This window comes from Artemia sp. Qi Xiang Cuo, chromosome 4, assembly GCF_049724085.1.
Source record: "Artemia sp. Qi Xiang Cuo chromosome 4, ASM4972408v1, whole genome shotgun sequence".
NCBI lineage: Eukaryota > Metazoa > Arthropoda > Branchiopoda > Anostraca > Artemiidae > Artemia > Artemia sp. Qi Xiang Cuo.
The window spans coordinates 74,044,178-74,060,309 of record NC_142797.1 but is presented as its reverse complement, the minus strand read 5'-3'; the positions used below and the strand labels follow the sequence as shown (position 1 = coordinate 74,060,309).

At 37.4% G+C, this 16,132-nt stretch overlaps 1 protein-coding gene across 1 annotated transcript in view; it reads left to right on the top strand.

The window, feature by feature from the left end:
• LOC148953425 (sodium-independent sulfate anion transporter-like) overlaps nucleotides 1-16,132 on the top strand; it is a 134,230-nt gene that overhangs the window by 71,297 nt on the left and 46,801 nt on the right. The window contains exon 5 of the mRNA XM_089087957.1: nucleotides 13,135-13,465. Coding sequence (XP_088944083.1) covers nucleotides 13,135-13,465 — 331 coding nt within the window. The remainder of the gene's footprint in view (nucleotides 1-13,134; nucleotides 13,466-16,132) is intronic.

The following is a 16,132-nucleotide window of genomic DNA, read 5'->3' as shown; positions in this document are numbered from 1 at the left end:
CTTATCTCTCTCTCTCATTATAGCCTTAGAAATTAGGATTGAACTATACTTTTCATACAGCCTACTGTTTGAAATACGGTCCGTCAGCCGGGTACTCAGAACAATCCGTGGGCAATTTCTCTGGAAAACATCCAGCAAATCTTTATCTTGTTTTAGGAGTGCCCGTGGTTCAGAGCCATACTTGACAATTGTCATCACTGTAGCTTCTAATATTCTAATCTTGGTTTGCGCACTTATCTTCCTATTTTTCCAAGCTTTTTTAACTGTGAAAAACAATCTGTGCTTTGGCTATTCTACTTTTAACATCTTCACTGCCCCCACCGTCTTTACTAATAATGCTACCAAGGTAAGTGAAGCTGTCAACCTGATCAATCATTTCGTTGCCCAACGTCACCTTTTCATCTTCACTTATTACTAGCCTTAGTGACTTAGTCTTCTTAACATTTTTTTTCAAACCTATTCTAGCACTCTGAATTCGTAAAACCTGTAGAAGTTCATTCATTTTTCTCAGAGTTTCATCTATAATGCTGAAATCGTCAGCATAATCTAATTCCATGGGAGTTTTTCAGCTCTATTTGATTTGTGGTCTCCCATTGCCTTTCATGTGCTTCAGGAGACAAAATCCACCAAAATGATCCATACAAAGGGCGCTAAAACAGAACTCTGCTTAACTCCTGATTTAATAGAAAACCAGCTACTGACCTCATTTCCTAACTTAAACGTAGCAATGTTATTCTTGTACATAGCACTAATCACTTTAAGCCATAGAAGTCTGGTCCGGTATACCATACAAGGATAAAACTTTTGCTGAAGCTCTTCTATCAAAAGAATTGAGCGCTTGATCATACTCTATAAAACTGAGAACCAAAGGTGTTTGATAACTCAGGCACTTCTCAATTATTAACCTAAGAGGGAAAATTTGGTCGACATATCCTCTACCTTTTCTAAGACCGCACTGTTCCTCTCTTAAAACTGTGTGTACATAATCTCTCAGTCTAAAAAGTATCATTTTACTAAGTAATTTGCCACTTAGAGAGACCACTATTGCCTCGATAATAACCACACTCATTCTTATCACCTTTCTTATACAGTGGTCTAATTAAGATTTCTTCTAAAATCGCTAGGTAATTCCCCTTTTCAAAAATCATATTCATAATCTTCAGTAGCTTATTTCTAACCTTTTAATCATTTCAGTACTGCCGCTAATTCTTCCTCACAAAACAAATCCTCCTTCGCATCTGAAGTATCACAAACTTTGTCATTATCCTCTATATCTTTTCCTGCAGCTCTATCTCGGTTTAACACATTCTCAAAATGTTTTACACATCTTCCTTTAACCCTTTACTCGTCATTAATTGTGGACCCGTTCCTATCTTTACTCGTCTCCTCACATTGTATAAGTGGATTTCCACTTATACATTGTGAGGAGACGAGTGTATCATTATGTTTGTTTATACGCCTGTGCATGGAAGTGTTATAAAATATATTTTCACTTATACATCGTGAGGAGACGAGTGTATCATTATAGAAATTCGATTTTGTTTATACGCCAGTGCATGGAAGTGTTATTTGATATATTTCCCCTTATACATTGTGAGGAGACGAATGTATCATTATAGAAATTCGATTTTGTTTGTACGCCAGTGCATGGAAGTGCTATTTAATATATGAGTTTTGATTCTTCTTTATTTTTTTTATATTTCATTTTCTTTGTTTTTTTTCTCTTTGTGTGCTTTGTATGTTGTTTTTCGACGTAATTCAAGAATTGTTTTTTCCGTTGAGAAAGGTTCCCGGATGTGGGGCCGAAATATTCGGAGTGTGCTTGTTTAATTAAGTGTTTATATTGTTGTAATTTTTCACTGCTTTATCAAAATTAAAACTCGGTTTTTCTTCCTTAATTTTACTTAAATCTACCATAGACTCTACCAGATGGTGGCCTTTGCTTTTAACGTCAATAACAGTACTCCTATATACCCTAGTATCTTGTATTTATCCTGCCATTCTTCGGTTTACAATAACATAATCAGTAAGGTTTGCTGTATTACCATCACGTAAAAACCATGTTAACTTAGGGGCCATTTATGATAGGGCCATTATGATAGGCCATATGGGCCTATCAATTGGTGTCAATTCAATAAAATTTACAATTGGAAGAGGGCACTTTACTGTTCAATATCCAAAGGGAGATGAACATTTGTTGTTGTTCAATTTTTCTTTGAAAATACCAAGCCAGTATCATTAGCGGCCACTTTTCAGGTGGACAAGCCCGTATTATAGCAATTGCACCGCATGCAATTTACATTAACTGCTATGCTCATAGACTCAACCTTGTGTAAGGTGATTCCATTCACAACTTGAGATGGATGGCATCTTTCTCTACACTCTTCAAGAGATGTACCGTTTAATCGCGAATAACAATACACGCTACTAATTGTTTGTTAATGATCAGAAAAACACTGGCATAACAGTTCTTCAGCTAGAGAAATCATCTGCTAGAAGATGGCCATTCTGGAATACATCGGTGAGCAAAGTACTGAGTAGATACAACTGCGTTTTGGCCGTTTTATCAATTACTAGGACCTTGTAGTGACGGGGAATCCGCAGCTCGGGCCCATGGACTTGCAACCAGACGTCAGAAATTTGAGTTTATATTTATGATCCGTTTAGCGGAAAAACAATTTTTATGCCATGAACTCTGTCTGAGCAGCTGCGGGAGGTAGACCAAATTTTCTCTATACCTACTGGTCTTATTGCAGGCATGTGAGATAAAATTATAGACATGCAAACTGACGATAGTTTTGATGAAAACTTTCATAAAGCAAAAGAATTTTCATGTGAGTGCAACATTCTTTGCAGAATTCTCAGAATTCTGGGTTTTTATGTAAAAGACCAATACGTGCACAGCAAGTAGCTTCCCGCTTACATGATTCTGTAACCATGTCAAGTTTGGGAAAAAGCAATTCCACTGAAGTGATAGGATTAACTAAAGATGCTTTCAGAAAGGCTCATTTTCTTTTGACAGACATATTGAGCTCCAAGTTTGAAAGTCACTTCATGAATGCTCTTCCAATATTAGAATTAATCCCTACCTTTGATCTCAATTTGCCACACTTTAACAATCCTAGCCGAATAGCTACTGTAGCAGCGCATTATAAAGAAGCTTAAATTTAGACAACTCTGTTGGCCCCGCAAATGGATCTTGCGAGAAGATGTATCGGCTCATTACCCAATAAGCCAAAAGATCTCTTTGAGCTTCGCGATTGTCTGAAAGCAATGTCAATAGCACACTCCAAAGTTTTTAAAATTATGCAAGTCTTCATTACTCTGTCTATCAAAATGGCTAGTAATGAGAAAATCTTAACTAAACTGAGTCTGATTAAAACCTATTTAAGAACAAAAGTAGGCGACGAAAGGCTTAGTGATCTGATGTTGATATTTAATTAAAAGGCTCTTGTGAACTTGTTGGGTTTCAATACTATGCTTGACATTTTTGGAAATACGACACCTTGTTGATATCCAGCGTTGCAATAAAACTGTAAATTACATTCCATCTTAAGTTCTCTCTATATTCATTAAACACTTTTAAATTGCTTCTTACTACAATTAGTCAATTTTAGTAGAGGCTTGTGCTAAAAACTGTGAAGAAACATTACTCTTGAACAACTATGAGCTGGCCAAATTAGGGGGCCCAAAGAGGTTGCTTAGCTCCCCTTAGCTGAGAATGAAATGACGCCGCTGCCAGTCTTGGTGACTTAGTCTTCTTAACATTAAAAAGCCCATTCTTGTACCCAGTACTCTCAAAACCTCCAAGAACTTATTTATTTTGCTAACATTTTCATTTAGGACGCTCAAATTAACTGATTAATCTAAGTCTAGGGGAGTTTTATGTTCCCATTTGATGCTCTTCCATAGACTTTGCCGTACTACATAGGAAAAATTCCATCAAATTTCCCGTATAAAAACGGATAGAACAAGACCCTGATTAACTCCTGATTCAATTCCAAAACAGCTACTTATACCATTTCCCACCTTAACCCCAGAAATAGGTTACAACCTTAACCTCAGAATTCTTCTCTTGAGCAACATTACCCACTTTAATGCATTAAAGTGGTACACTATGTAAGGATAGGATCATGGGCAGCGCGCTAGCGCTGCACAATGTGTTTTTTTCTCCATACCCAGGCACTTCATATCGAAGGAGTTGTCGTAGAAACTTCGAAAAGGGCTAATTCGATTGGAAATCGAAGCGGCTAGTTCCCTTTTTAATGGTCTAAAGTGATTGGAGGGTAACTAGCCCCCCACTCTCGTCATTCCTCCTAACACATCCCATCAAAATTGTGAGATAGCTATTTTTTTCGGCGTAGTTGATTTCTAGATATAAAATATCTTTTTGAGGAGGAGTCTCCTCCCAAACCCTCGAGGCACGGGTATTAAGTTATGCCCTGAGGACATATAAGATCAATGTTGACACAGTGTACAGTTTGTTATTTTTTTTCTGAAAAGCAGGGCACTTCATATAGAAGGGGTAGTCGTAGAGACTTTAAAAGGGGTTCGTTCGATTGGAAATCGAGAGTTCTAGTGCCCTTTTTATAGTCAAAAGTGATTGGAGGGCAACAAGCCCGCCCCCTCACGCTAATCATTCCCCAAAACACATCCAATCGAAATTTTTAGATAGCCATTTTGTTCAGCGTAGTTGATTTCCAGATAGAAAATGTGTTTTTGAGGAGGACACTCGCCCACTACCCTCAGGGCAAAGGTTTTAAGTTATGCCCTGGGGCCTATAGGGTTTTTATAGAAGGCGTTGTCATAGAAACCTCAAAACCGGATCATTCGATTGGAAATTCAAAGGGCTAGTGCCCTTTTTAATAGTCGAAAGTGATTGGAGGGCAACTAGCCCCCCAAGCCCATCATTCCCCCAAACACATTCAATCAAAATTGTGAGATAGCCATTTTGCTCAGCATAGTTGATTACCAGATAGTAACTAGGTTTTTAAGGAGGACACTCCCCCACAAACCTCAGGGGAAGGGTTTTAAGTTATTGAAGGGTTTAAGTTATGCCTTGGGGGTATATAAGGCTTTTATAGAAGGTGTTGTCGTAGAAACTTCAAAACAGGCTCATTCAATTGGAAATTCAAAGGGCTAGTACCCTTTTTCGTAGTCGAAAGTGATTGGAGGGCAACTAGCCCCCCCCCCCCTACGCCAATCATTCCCGCAAACACATCCAATCGAAATTTTGAGATAGGCATTTTGTCAACGTAGCTGATTTCCAGATAGAAAATATATTTTTGAGGAGGACACTCCCCCACAACCCCCGGGGCAAGGGTTTTAAGTTATGCCCTGGGGCCGTATAAGGTTTATATAGAAGATGTTGTCGCATAAAATTTAAAACAGGCTCATTCGATTTGAAATTCAAAGGGCTAGTGCCCTTTTTTATAGTCGAACGTGATTGGAGGGCAACTAGAACCCCACGCCCATCATTAACTCAAACACATCCAATCAAAATTGTGAGATAGCAATTTTGTTTGGCGTAGTTGATTTCCAGATAGAAAATGTGTTTTTGAGGAGTACACTCCCCCACAACACTCAGGGCAAGGGTTTTAAGTTATGCCCTGGGGGTATATAAGGATTTTATAGAAGACGTTGTCGCATAAACGTAAAAAACGGGCTCATTCGATTTGAAATTCAAAGGGCTAGTGCCCTTTTTTTACATTCGAAAGTGATTTGAGGGCAACTAGGCCCCCACCTCCATCATTAACTCAAATACATCCAATCAAAATTTTGAGATAGCAATTTTGTTCAGCGTAGTTGATTTCCAGATAGAAAATGTGTTTTTGAGGAGGACACTCCCCCATAACCCTCAGGGCAAGGGTTTTAAGTTATGCCCTTGGGGCATATACGGTTTTTATAGAAGAAGTTGTCGTAGAAACTTCAAAACAGGCTCATTCAATTTGGAATTCAAAGGGCTAGTGCCCTTTTTAATAGTCGAAAGTGATTGGAGGGCAACTAGCCCCCCCTCCCACGCCCATTATTCCCCCAAACAAATCCAATCAAAATTTTGAGATAACCATTTTGTTCGGCGTAGTTGATTTCCAGATAGAAAATATCTTTTTGAGGAGGACACTCCCCCACAACCCACGGGGCAAGGGTTTTAAGTTATGCCCTGAGGACATATAAGATCAATGTTGACACAGTGTACAGTTTGTTATTTTTTTTCTGAAAAGCAGGGCACTTCATATAGAAGGGGTAGTCGTAGAGACTTCAAAAGGGGTTCGTTCGATTGGAAATTGAGAGTTCTAGTGCCCTTTTTTATAGTCAAAAGTGATTGGAGGGCAACTAGCCCGCCCCCTCACGCTAATCATTCCCCAAAACACATCCAATCGAAATTTTTAGATAGCCGTTTTGTTCCGCGTAGTTGATTTCCAGATAGAAAATATGTTTTGAGGAGGACAGTCCCCCACAACCCTCAGGGCAAAGGTTTTAAGTTATGCCCTTGGTGTATATAAGGTTTTTATAGAAGGTGTTGTCATAGAAACCTCAAAACAGGATCATTCGATTGGAAATTCAAATGGCTAGTGCCCTTTTTAATAGTCGAAAGTGATTGTAGGGCAACTAGCCCCCCTCCACGCCCATCATTCCCCCAAACACATTCAATCAAAATTGTGAGATAGCCATTTTGCTCATTATAGTTGATTACCAGATACTAACTAGGTTTTTAAGGAGGACACTCCCCCACAAACCTCAGGGGAAGGGTTTTAAGTTATGCCTTGGGGGTATATAAGGCTTTTATAGAAGGCGTTGTCGTAGAAACTTCAAAACAGGCTCATTCAATTGGAAATTCAAAGGGCTAGTGCCCTTTTTCGTAGCCAAAAGTGATTGGAGGGCAACTAGCCCCCCCCCCCCCTCTACGCCAATCATTCCCTCAAACACATCCAATCAAAATTTTGAGATAGGCATTTTGTCAGCGTAGCTGATTTCCAGATAGAAAATATCTTTTTGAGGAGGACACTCCCCCACAACCACCGGGGCAAGGGTTTTAAGTTATGCCCTGGGGCCATATAAGGCTTTTATAGAAGATGTTGTCGCATAAACTTTAAAACAGGCTCATTCGATTTGAAATTCAAAGGGCTAGTGCCCTTTTTTATAGTCGAAAGTGATTGGAGGGCAACTAGAATCCCACGCCCATCATTAACTCAAACACATCCAATCAAAATTGTGAGATAGCAATTTTGTTTGGCGTAGTTGATTTCCAGATAGAAAATGTGTTTTTGAGGAGTACACTCCCCCACAACACTCAGGGCAAGGGTTTTAAGTTATGCCCTGGGGGTATATAAGGCTTTTATAGAAGGCGTTGTCGTATAAACTTAAAAAACGGGCTCATTCGATTTGAAATTCAAAGGGCTAGTGCCCTTTATTACATTCGAAAGTGATTGGAGGGCAACTAGGCCCCCACCTCCATCATTAACTCAAATACATCCAATCAAAATTGTGAGATAGCAATTTCTTTCAGCGTAGTTGATTTCCAGATAGAAAATGTGTTTTTGAGGAGGACACTCCCCCATAACCCTCAGGGCAAGGGTTTTAAGTTATGCCCTTGGGGCATATACGGTTTTTATAGAAGAAGTTGTCGTAGAAACTTCAAAACAGGCTCATTCAATTGGAAATTCAAAGGGCTAGTGCCCTTTCTAATAGTCAAAAGTGATTGGAGGGCAACTAGCCCCCCCACGCCCATCACTCCCCCAAACACAGCCAATCAAAATTTTTAGATAGCCATTTTGTTAAGCGTGGTTAATTTTCAGATGGAAAATATGTTTTTCAGGAGGACACTCCCCCACAACCCTCAAGGCAAAGGTTTTAAGTTATGCCCTGGGGCCATATAAGGTTTTTATAGAAGGTGTTGTCGCATAAACTTAAAAACAGGCTCTTTCAATTTGGAATTCAAAGGGCTAGTGCCCTTTTTTATAGTCGAAAGTGATTGGAGGGCAACTAGAACCCCACGACCATCATTAACTCAAACAAATCCAATCAAAATTGTGAGATAGCCATTTTGTTTGGCGTAGTTGATTTCAAGATAGAAAATGTGTTTTTGAGGAGTACACTCCCCCACAACACTCAGGGCAAGGGTTTTAAGTTATGCCCTGGGGGTATATAAGGCTTTTATAGAAGACGTTGTCGTATAAACTTAAAAAACGGGCTCATTCGATTTGAAATTCAAAGGGCTAGTGCCCTTTTTTACATTCGAAAGTGATTGGAGGGCAACTAGGCCCCCACCTCCATCATTAACTCAAACACATCAAATCAAAATTTTGAGATAGCAATTTTGTCAGCGTAGCGGATTTCCAGATAGAAAATGTGTTTTTGAGGAGGACACTCCCCCATAACCCTCAGGGCAAGGGTTTTAAGTTATGCCCTCGGGGCATATACGGTTTTTATAGAAGAAGTTGTCGTAGAAACTTCAAAACAGGCTCATTCAATTTGGAATTCAAAGGACTAGCGCCCTTTTTATAGCCGAAAGTGCTTGGAGGTCAACTAGCCCGCCCCTCACGCTAATCACTCCCCAAAACACATCCAATCTAAATTTTTAGATAGCCATTTTGTTCAGCGTAGTTGATTTCCAGATAGAAAATGTGTTTTGAGGAGGACACTCGTCCACAACCCTCAGGGCAAAGGTTTTAAGTTTTGCCCTGGGTGCATATAAGGTTTTTATAGAAGGTGTTGTCATAGACACTTCAAAACAGGATCGTTCGATTGGAAGTTCAAATGGCTAGTGCCCTTTTTAATAGTCGAAAGTGATTGTAGGGCAACTAGCCCCCCCCCCCACGCCCAGCATTCCCCCAAACACAGCCAATCAAAATTGTGAGATATCCATTTTGCTCAGCATAGTTGATTACCAGATAGTAACTAGGTTTTTAAGGAGGACACTCCCCCACAAACCTCAGGGGAAGGGTTTTAAGTTATGCCTTGGGCGTATATAAGGCTTTTATAGAAGGCGTTGTCGTAGAAACCTCAAAACAGGCTCATTCAATTGGAAATTCAAAGAGTTAGTGCCCTATTTCGTAGTCGAAAGTGATTGGAGGGCAACTAGCCCCCCCCCTACGCCAATCATTCCCTCAAACACATCCAATCAAAATTTTGAGATAGGCATTTTGTCAACGTAGCTGATTTCCAGATAGAAAATATATTTTTGAGGAGGACAGTCCCCCACAACCACCGGGGCAAGGATTTTAAGTTATGCCCTGGGGCCATATAAGGCTTTTATAGAAGGCGTTGTCGCATAAACTTCAAAACAGGCTCATTCGATTTGAAATTCAAAGGGCTAGTGCCCTTTTTTATAGTCGAAAGTGATTGGAGGGCAACTAGAACCCCACGCCCATCATTAACTCAAACAAATCCAATCAAAATTGTGAGATAGCAATTTTGTTCTGCGTAGTTGATTTCCAGATAGAAAATGTGTTTTTGAGGAGTAGACTCCCCCACAACACTCAGGGCAAGGGTTTTAAGTTATGCCCTGGGGGGATATAAGGCTTTTATAGAAGACGTTGTCGTATAAACGTCAAAACAGGCTCATTCGATTTGAAATTCAAAGGGCTAGTGCCCTTTTTTATAGTCAAAAGTGATTTGAGGGCAACTAGGCCCCCACCTCCATCATTAACTCAAACACATCCAATCAAAATTGTGAGATAGCAATTTCTTTCAGCGTAGTGGATTCCCAGATAGAAAATGTGTTTTTGAGGAGGACACTCCCCCATAACCCTCAGGGCAAGGGTTTTAAGTTATGCCCTTGGGGCATATACGGTTTTTATAGAAGAAGTTGTCTTAGAAACTTCAAAACAGGCTCATTCGATTGGAAAGGCTCTTTCGATTTGAAATTCAAAGGGCTAGTGCCCTTTCTAATAGTCAAAAGTGATTGGAGGGCAACTAGCCCCCCCACGCCCCCCAGTCCCCCACACACATCCAATCAAAATTTTTAGATAGCCATTTTGTTAAGCGTGGTTAATTTTCAGATGGAAAATAGGTTTTTCAGGCTCATTCAATTTGGAATTCAAAGGGCTAGTGCCCTTTTTAATAGTTGAAAGTGATTGGAGGACAACTAGCCCCCCACGTCCATCATTCTCCCAAACACATCACATCAGAATTTTGAGGTAGCCATTTTGTTCAGCGTAGGCTAGTTGATTTCCAGATAGAAAATACATTTTTTAGGAGGACACTCCCCCACAACCCTCAGGGCAAGGGTTTTAAGTTATGCCCTGGGGGCATATAAGGTTTTTATAAGAAGGCGATTTCGTAGAACCTTCAAAACATGCTCATTCGATTGGAAATCCAAGGGGCTAGTTCCTTTCTAAATAGTCAAAAGTGATTGGAGGGGAACTAGCCCCTCCCCCACACCCATCATTCCCCCAAACACATCCAATCAAAATATTGAGATAGCCATTTTGTTCAGAGTAGTTGATTTCGAAACAGAAAATATTTTTTTGAGGAGGACACTCCCCAATAACCCTCAGGGCAAGGGTTTTAAGTTATATTCTGGGGTATATAAAGTTTTTATAGAAGGCGTTGTCATAGAAACTTCAAAAGGAGCTCATTTGATTGCAAATTCAAAGGGCTAGTGCCTTTTCTAATAATCGAAAGTTGTTGTTGTTGTTGTTTAGACCAGGGCACTTCGTTTCGAAGGAGTTGTCGTGGGAACTTCGAAAGGGGCTCATTCGATTGAAAATAGAAAGGGCTGGTGCCCTTTTTCATAGTCGAAAGTGGCTGGAGGGCAACTAATCCCCCTTCTACTCCCACCCTCCCATTTGCCCATTATGTTTAAAACCAAATATTGTCTTAAGATTAAATAAAAATGTACTGTGATAATGCTACTTCTGCTCTTAAAATTTCACCAAATCAAAATAGTGTAAGTGTATCCAAGCTATAAAAGAAAGCAAACAGATTTTTTTGCGAGTTAAACAGTACTATTTGTGTCCAGATTTTTAAAAGGGTGTATGTTGTTAAAAATTGCTGAAAATTTTTCTACAGCATACAAATAGCAGGCCAAACAATAAAGTCTTAAAAAACGAAAAGATTTAAAGTGTTATTATCTTTTTCCCTGAAAAGACTATGTCAATATAAAACGAACAGAAATTAAATTAAAAAAACTTTTTCCACAAAATAAGTTTTTCAAATAAAAGTAAAGAACTCCATTAAACAAAAAATTAGCAAAAATAAAATCAAATAATCTACCAAGCTTGAAACTACCACAAATCAGCATCGATAAATAAATGAAACCCAAAACGAACAGAAATTACAATAAATAACCGAGTCAAACTCAAAACGAGCAGAAATCAACATAAGTTGGGTGCAAAACCCCTACGCCTTCCCAAGGCCAGAACAATATTTGCACTTTACTGAAAAAATACAAATGAATGTGCATTGTCAGCTTAATATACATATACTGATATTTAGTAATCAAAATGTTAAAATTATTTTATTTATTAAAGTTATAAAAGTAAAAAAATTATATTTTTTCAGTAAGGTGCAAATTTTGTTCTAGCCTTGGGAAGGCATAGAATTTTGCATCCAACTTATGTTAGTTTCTGCTCGTTTTGAAGTTTGACTCGGTTATTTATTGTAATTTCTGTTCGTTTTGGGTTTCATTTATTTATCGATGCTGATTTGTGGTAGTTTCGAGCTTGGTAGATTATTTGATTTTATTTTTGCTCCTTTTTTGTTTAATGGAGTTCCTTACTTTTCTTTGAAAAACTTATTTTGTGGAAAAAGTTTTTTAAATTTAATCTCCAGTAAAGCTCTTCTATCAGCTGAATCAAACGCCTGCTCATAATAAATAAAACTGAAGAATAAAGGGGACTGGTGGTTCAGGCACTTCAAAATCATTAATGTTTAGTGAAAATTTGGTCGATTTATCCTCTCCCCTTCCTTAAACCACGCTCTTCTTCACTTAAAAATTTTATCTAAAATAAAAAAATCATCTCAAAATCGTATCTCAAAATAAAAAAAAAAGTATCCTCATACTAAGTAATTAGCTTCATACAGAAACCAAGTGAATGCCTTTATAATTAGCATACTTACTCTTTTCCCTATTTTTATATAAGGTTTTAATTAAAATTTCCATGGCTCATTATATAGTTCCCCTTTTTCAAACAATTCATTAATATATCTTTTTCTTTGCAACCACCATATTTCAAGAACTCATTTACAGCACTACTAGCAACTGATCAGTTGAATACTAAACTGGAGAGTTTAAAATTTGACGGTATAGAAGATGGGTGGAATAATTTTAGAAAATAGTTTGCGAAGTTGCTGCCGGGGTCTTAGGGAAGAAATTTAGAAATGCAGCTAGGAATATTGGTGATAATGTGTTATGTTTCAAAAAGAGGAGTAAAGGCCTGTACATGTATTATTTGAATGAGAGATCATCTGAAAATAAAAGGAATGTAAAAAAAATGCAGAGAGCATTAAAATATCAGTTGAGGAGGTGTGAATTGGAGGCCATGGGTAAAATTGCTGAAGATCTTGAAGATGAAGCCAGACGGCATAATAGTAAAATATTGTACTAACCTGTTAATAATTTGAGAAAGAATAGTCAATCGGGACTTGTCCCAGTTAAAAATAGGAAAGGGGCCACACTTAGTATGAAGGAAAGAGTGAAATAAAGACGGGCAGAACATTTGGAGTAGGTGCTAAACCATGAAAGATTTACAGGAAAATATTTTTAAAAGGTATGACACTTTGGATGTGAAGGAAGATCTATTTAGCGAATAACGATTAGTAACAGTACTAAGAAGATAAAAAAAATAATAAGGCCCCTGGTGCTCATAGTATGGTAAATGATATTTTTTTTTAAAATAGTATTGTACATTATTGATAATGTATGCTGACAGTATCGTAAATAATTTTTTTAATGATGATTATGAGGTTAGAGAGAAGCTACTGAACATTTTTGTTCCATATAATCTATATAATAATAAAATGTATAATCATAAACTTCGGATATCTTTTATCATGTTACAGACGTAGAGTTGCGAGATATTGAGTTGCAGATATAAGTTGAAATAAGGATTTTAAAGGGATTAAAATTTCTTAAAGAGTTTTACAGGGTAGTTTTTCTGGGTAGTTTTTCTTATATATGTCTTTTTGTAGGCTCTTGGAACAATTAGGTTTTATAAAGATGGTGTAATATATACCATTTTATCGAAATGCCTTTGGTTCATAGCTACAGCTCGTAACGCGATTGTTGTGTTTGTTTGCGCTGGCATTGCTGTGGGAATCGGAGAACCTGACACATTCCAACTAATTGGCAACATTACAGCCGGCCTGCCGCCTTTTGAGGTGCCTCCGTTTAATGTTGTAAATGAGACTTCCAACGACGTTTTACTGGATTTTGGTGGACTACTGCAAGAGACCAGTTTCAGTCTGATAATTATACCAATTATAGCAATTTTGGAGGCTGTAGCTATTGCAAAATCATTTGGTAAGACATTTACTAAATCTGTGTTTGTTTTGATCTGTTGTGTTCGTCTTTTCTGTATATTTCTTTTTATATATATATACATATATATATATATATATATATATATATATATATATATATATATATATATATATATATATATATATATATATATATATATATATATATATATATATATATATATATATATATATATATATATATATATATATATATATATATATATATATATATATATATATACAGTGTTTGTTTGTGCAGCTTCATAACATTTCCCACATATCTCACAATTGTTACTTGTACTATAGGGACTAAATAATTATCAACTGGGCATTACCATAATCAGTTATGTTATACGTAATTATGTTGTAACTTTATATCTTGTAATTACGTTTGACCGTATAAATTTCCTTCTTTAATCTTTGTTATGCTCAAACCACCAGGTACCTCAGTACAGCGGATATGAGAATCCATCTTGAAATCGAAAGATATTCGGAAAACTTTTCATATTACTTGACAAAAGTTTTCGTCTACAATTTTGTTTTTATCCTGTGATAGTGCAGTGGGTCGATCTTTATTTTGCAATACGGTGCACTTGACTCGACCCCGATGCTACAAGGCTGGTGACATTAATGTTACCTGTCCATGTGAAAAAGACCCGGTAACGGAAACATCACAAATTGTCGACTCCATTTGTGACATTAATAGCTCTCGAGAATCTTTATCTTTTTATCCCTGCCCTCACCAGCCTGATCTTGTACGCTAACACTTTATCCCCCTTCAATAAAAAAGAACTTCATGAGTAGTAAGAGTGTACGCCCTTTGACGAGCACATTGACGAGCACAAGAATAGGCCCTTTGACGAGCACATTGACGAGCACAAGAATATACACTACAGTTTCAATTGCGCAAGAAAAACCCATGCGTGGGACACTGTATTTTCACGTGAACATTTTAAAGGTTGGCACACTAAAGTCGAGGTTTTTTTTAAACTTGGCAATGTATAATGTAGTCAAGCATGTTTTGCTCGTAATAATATAATTTAAAGCAAACAGGTTTTTTTTCTGTTTTTGTTTTCAATTGCACAATGAATGTACGTCATGAATTCACGTGTACATTCTTAAAAAAAACAAAACTGGTATGATATAAAGTGGTCAGACATGTCTTGGGGGCACGCACGAAATTATGTAACTCAACATCCGTTTTTATTCATCCTTGAAACCTCGTATAAAATGGTTATGTATAGGAATTTAATTTTCATTATGTTTTAACACATCAAGCATAGGACACTGCATATTATTCACTTTGAAAACAATGGATATTTCTATTTTCAATGTGAGTACACTTTCATTCTCTATTTCCAAAAGAAAAAAAAATGTTTTACTAGTAAATTCAAATTTCAGGGGGACTTAGCCCCCTCCCCTCCAACAATACAAAATCTTAAGAATATAATGAGTATATTCGACAGAAACGGCAAAGCACGCTTTTTTCTATTATGTAAATAGAATCTCTCGTCCGGAACTATATTTACAAGTTTTAATTGTTTTGAAAAACACTTCTTTATCATTCACAAGCTCCCTTTTCACAATAGGGCTGTATTTTTCCAGTTTGAATGAAAAGCTCTCGTGTTACAAAGAGAGTGATAGTTTTAGGACTCAAATTTCACAGGCTCTTGCTATCACAGAGACTAAAACCATATGTATTTATAATTATAGAAAAGGGTCCTTTTTGGAACCAAACTTCGACGTATCTGAAAACAAAAAGCTTGGTGATTAAAACGGGCTTTGTCTAATTCTAGCCAAAACTCAGAATTGATAGGGGGGCAAGATGGAACAATGCCACATTCTGTGTGTTTTTAGCTTTATTTTGTTGGTATTCAAAAGCGCTGATTTCTGTTAAATAAATGATTCTTGTATACGCGATTTTAGAGGTTCCTTTAATGGTAAAATTCAACTAAACGTATTTGATGAAAGTAAAAAGGGTTTAACATATGATTAAGTGGCTTTTACTAAAATTTAAGACAGGGAAGGGTCAATGTATAAATTCTAGCATGCTCCACTTAAGGTGAAAAAATAAAGTATTTATTCATTTAGGAATCTGTGTATTAAGTTAGAACTTTCAGAGAGTGCTTAAAAGGGAAAGTCAATTCACCAAAAGGAAATATGTGCACGCCCAGGTTGGGGTTGAGTTGCACGGGAGTTGAGTTGCACGAGGGTTCAGTTAAAGGGGGTATAGTTAAATGGGGTCGAGTTGCACGAGGGTTCAGTAGCACGAGGGTTCAGTAGCACGGGGGGGTTCAGTTGTACGGGGTTTCGGTTATACAAGGGTCTTTATCTTTATTTGGTGGCTATTCAAAAAGCGTGGATTTCTGTTAAATAAATGATTCTTGTATGTGCGATTCAAGAGTTTCCTTTTATGACCAAATTAAACGAGACGTATTTGATGAAAGTAAAAAGGGTTTAACAGATGATTAAGTAGCTTTTATAAAAATTTAAGACAGGGAAGGGGTCAATGTATCAATTCTAGCACGTTCATTGTAAGGTGAAAAAAACAACTATTTCTTCATTAAGGAATTTGTGTATTAAGTTGGAACTTTCAGAGAGTGCTTAAAAGGGAAGGTTGAGTTGCACGAGGGTTCAGTTAAAGGGGATATAGTTACATGGGGGT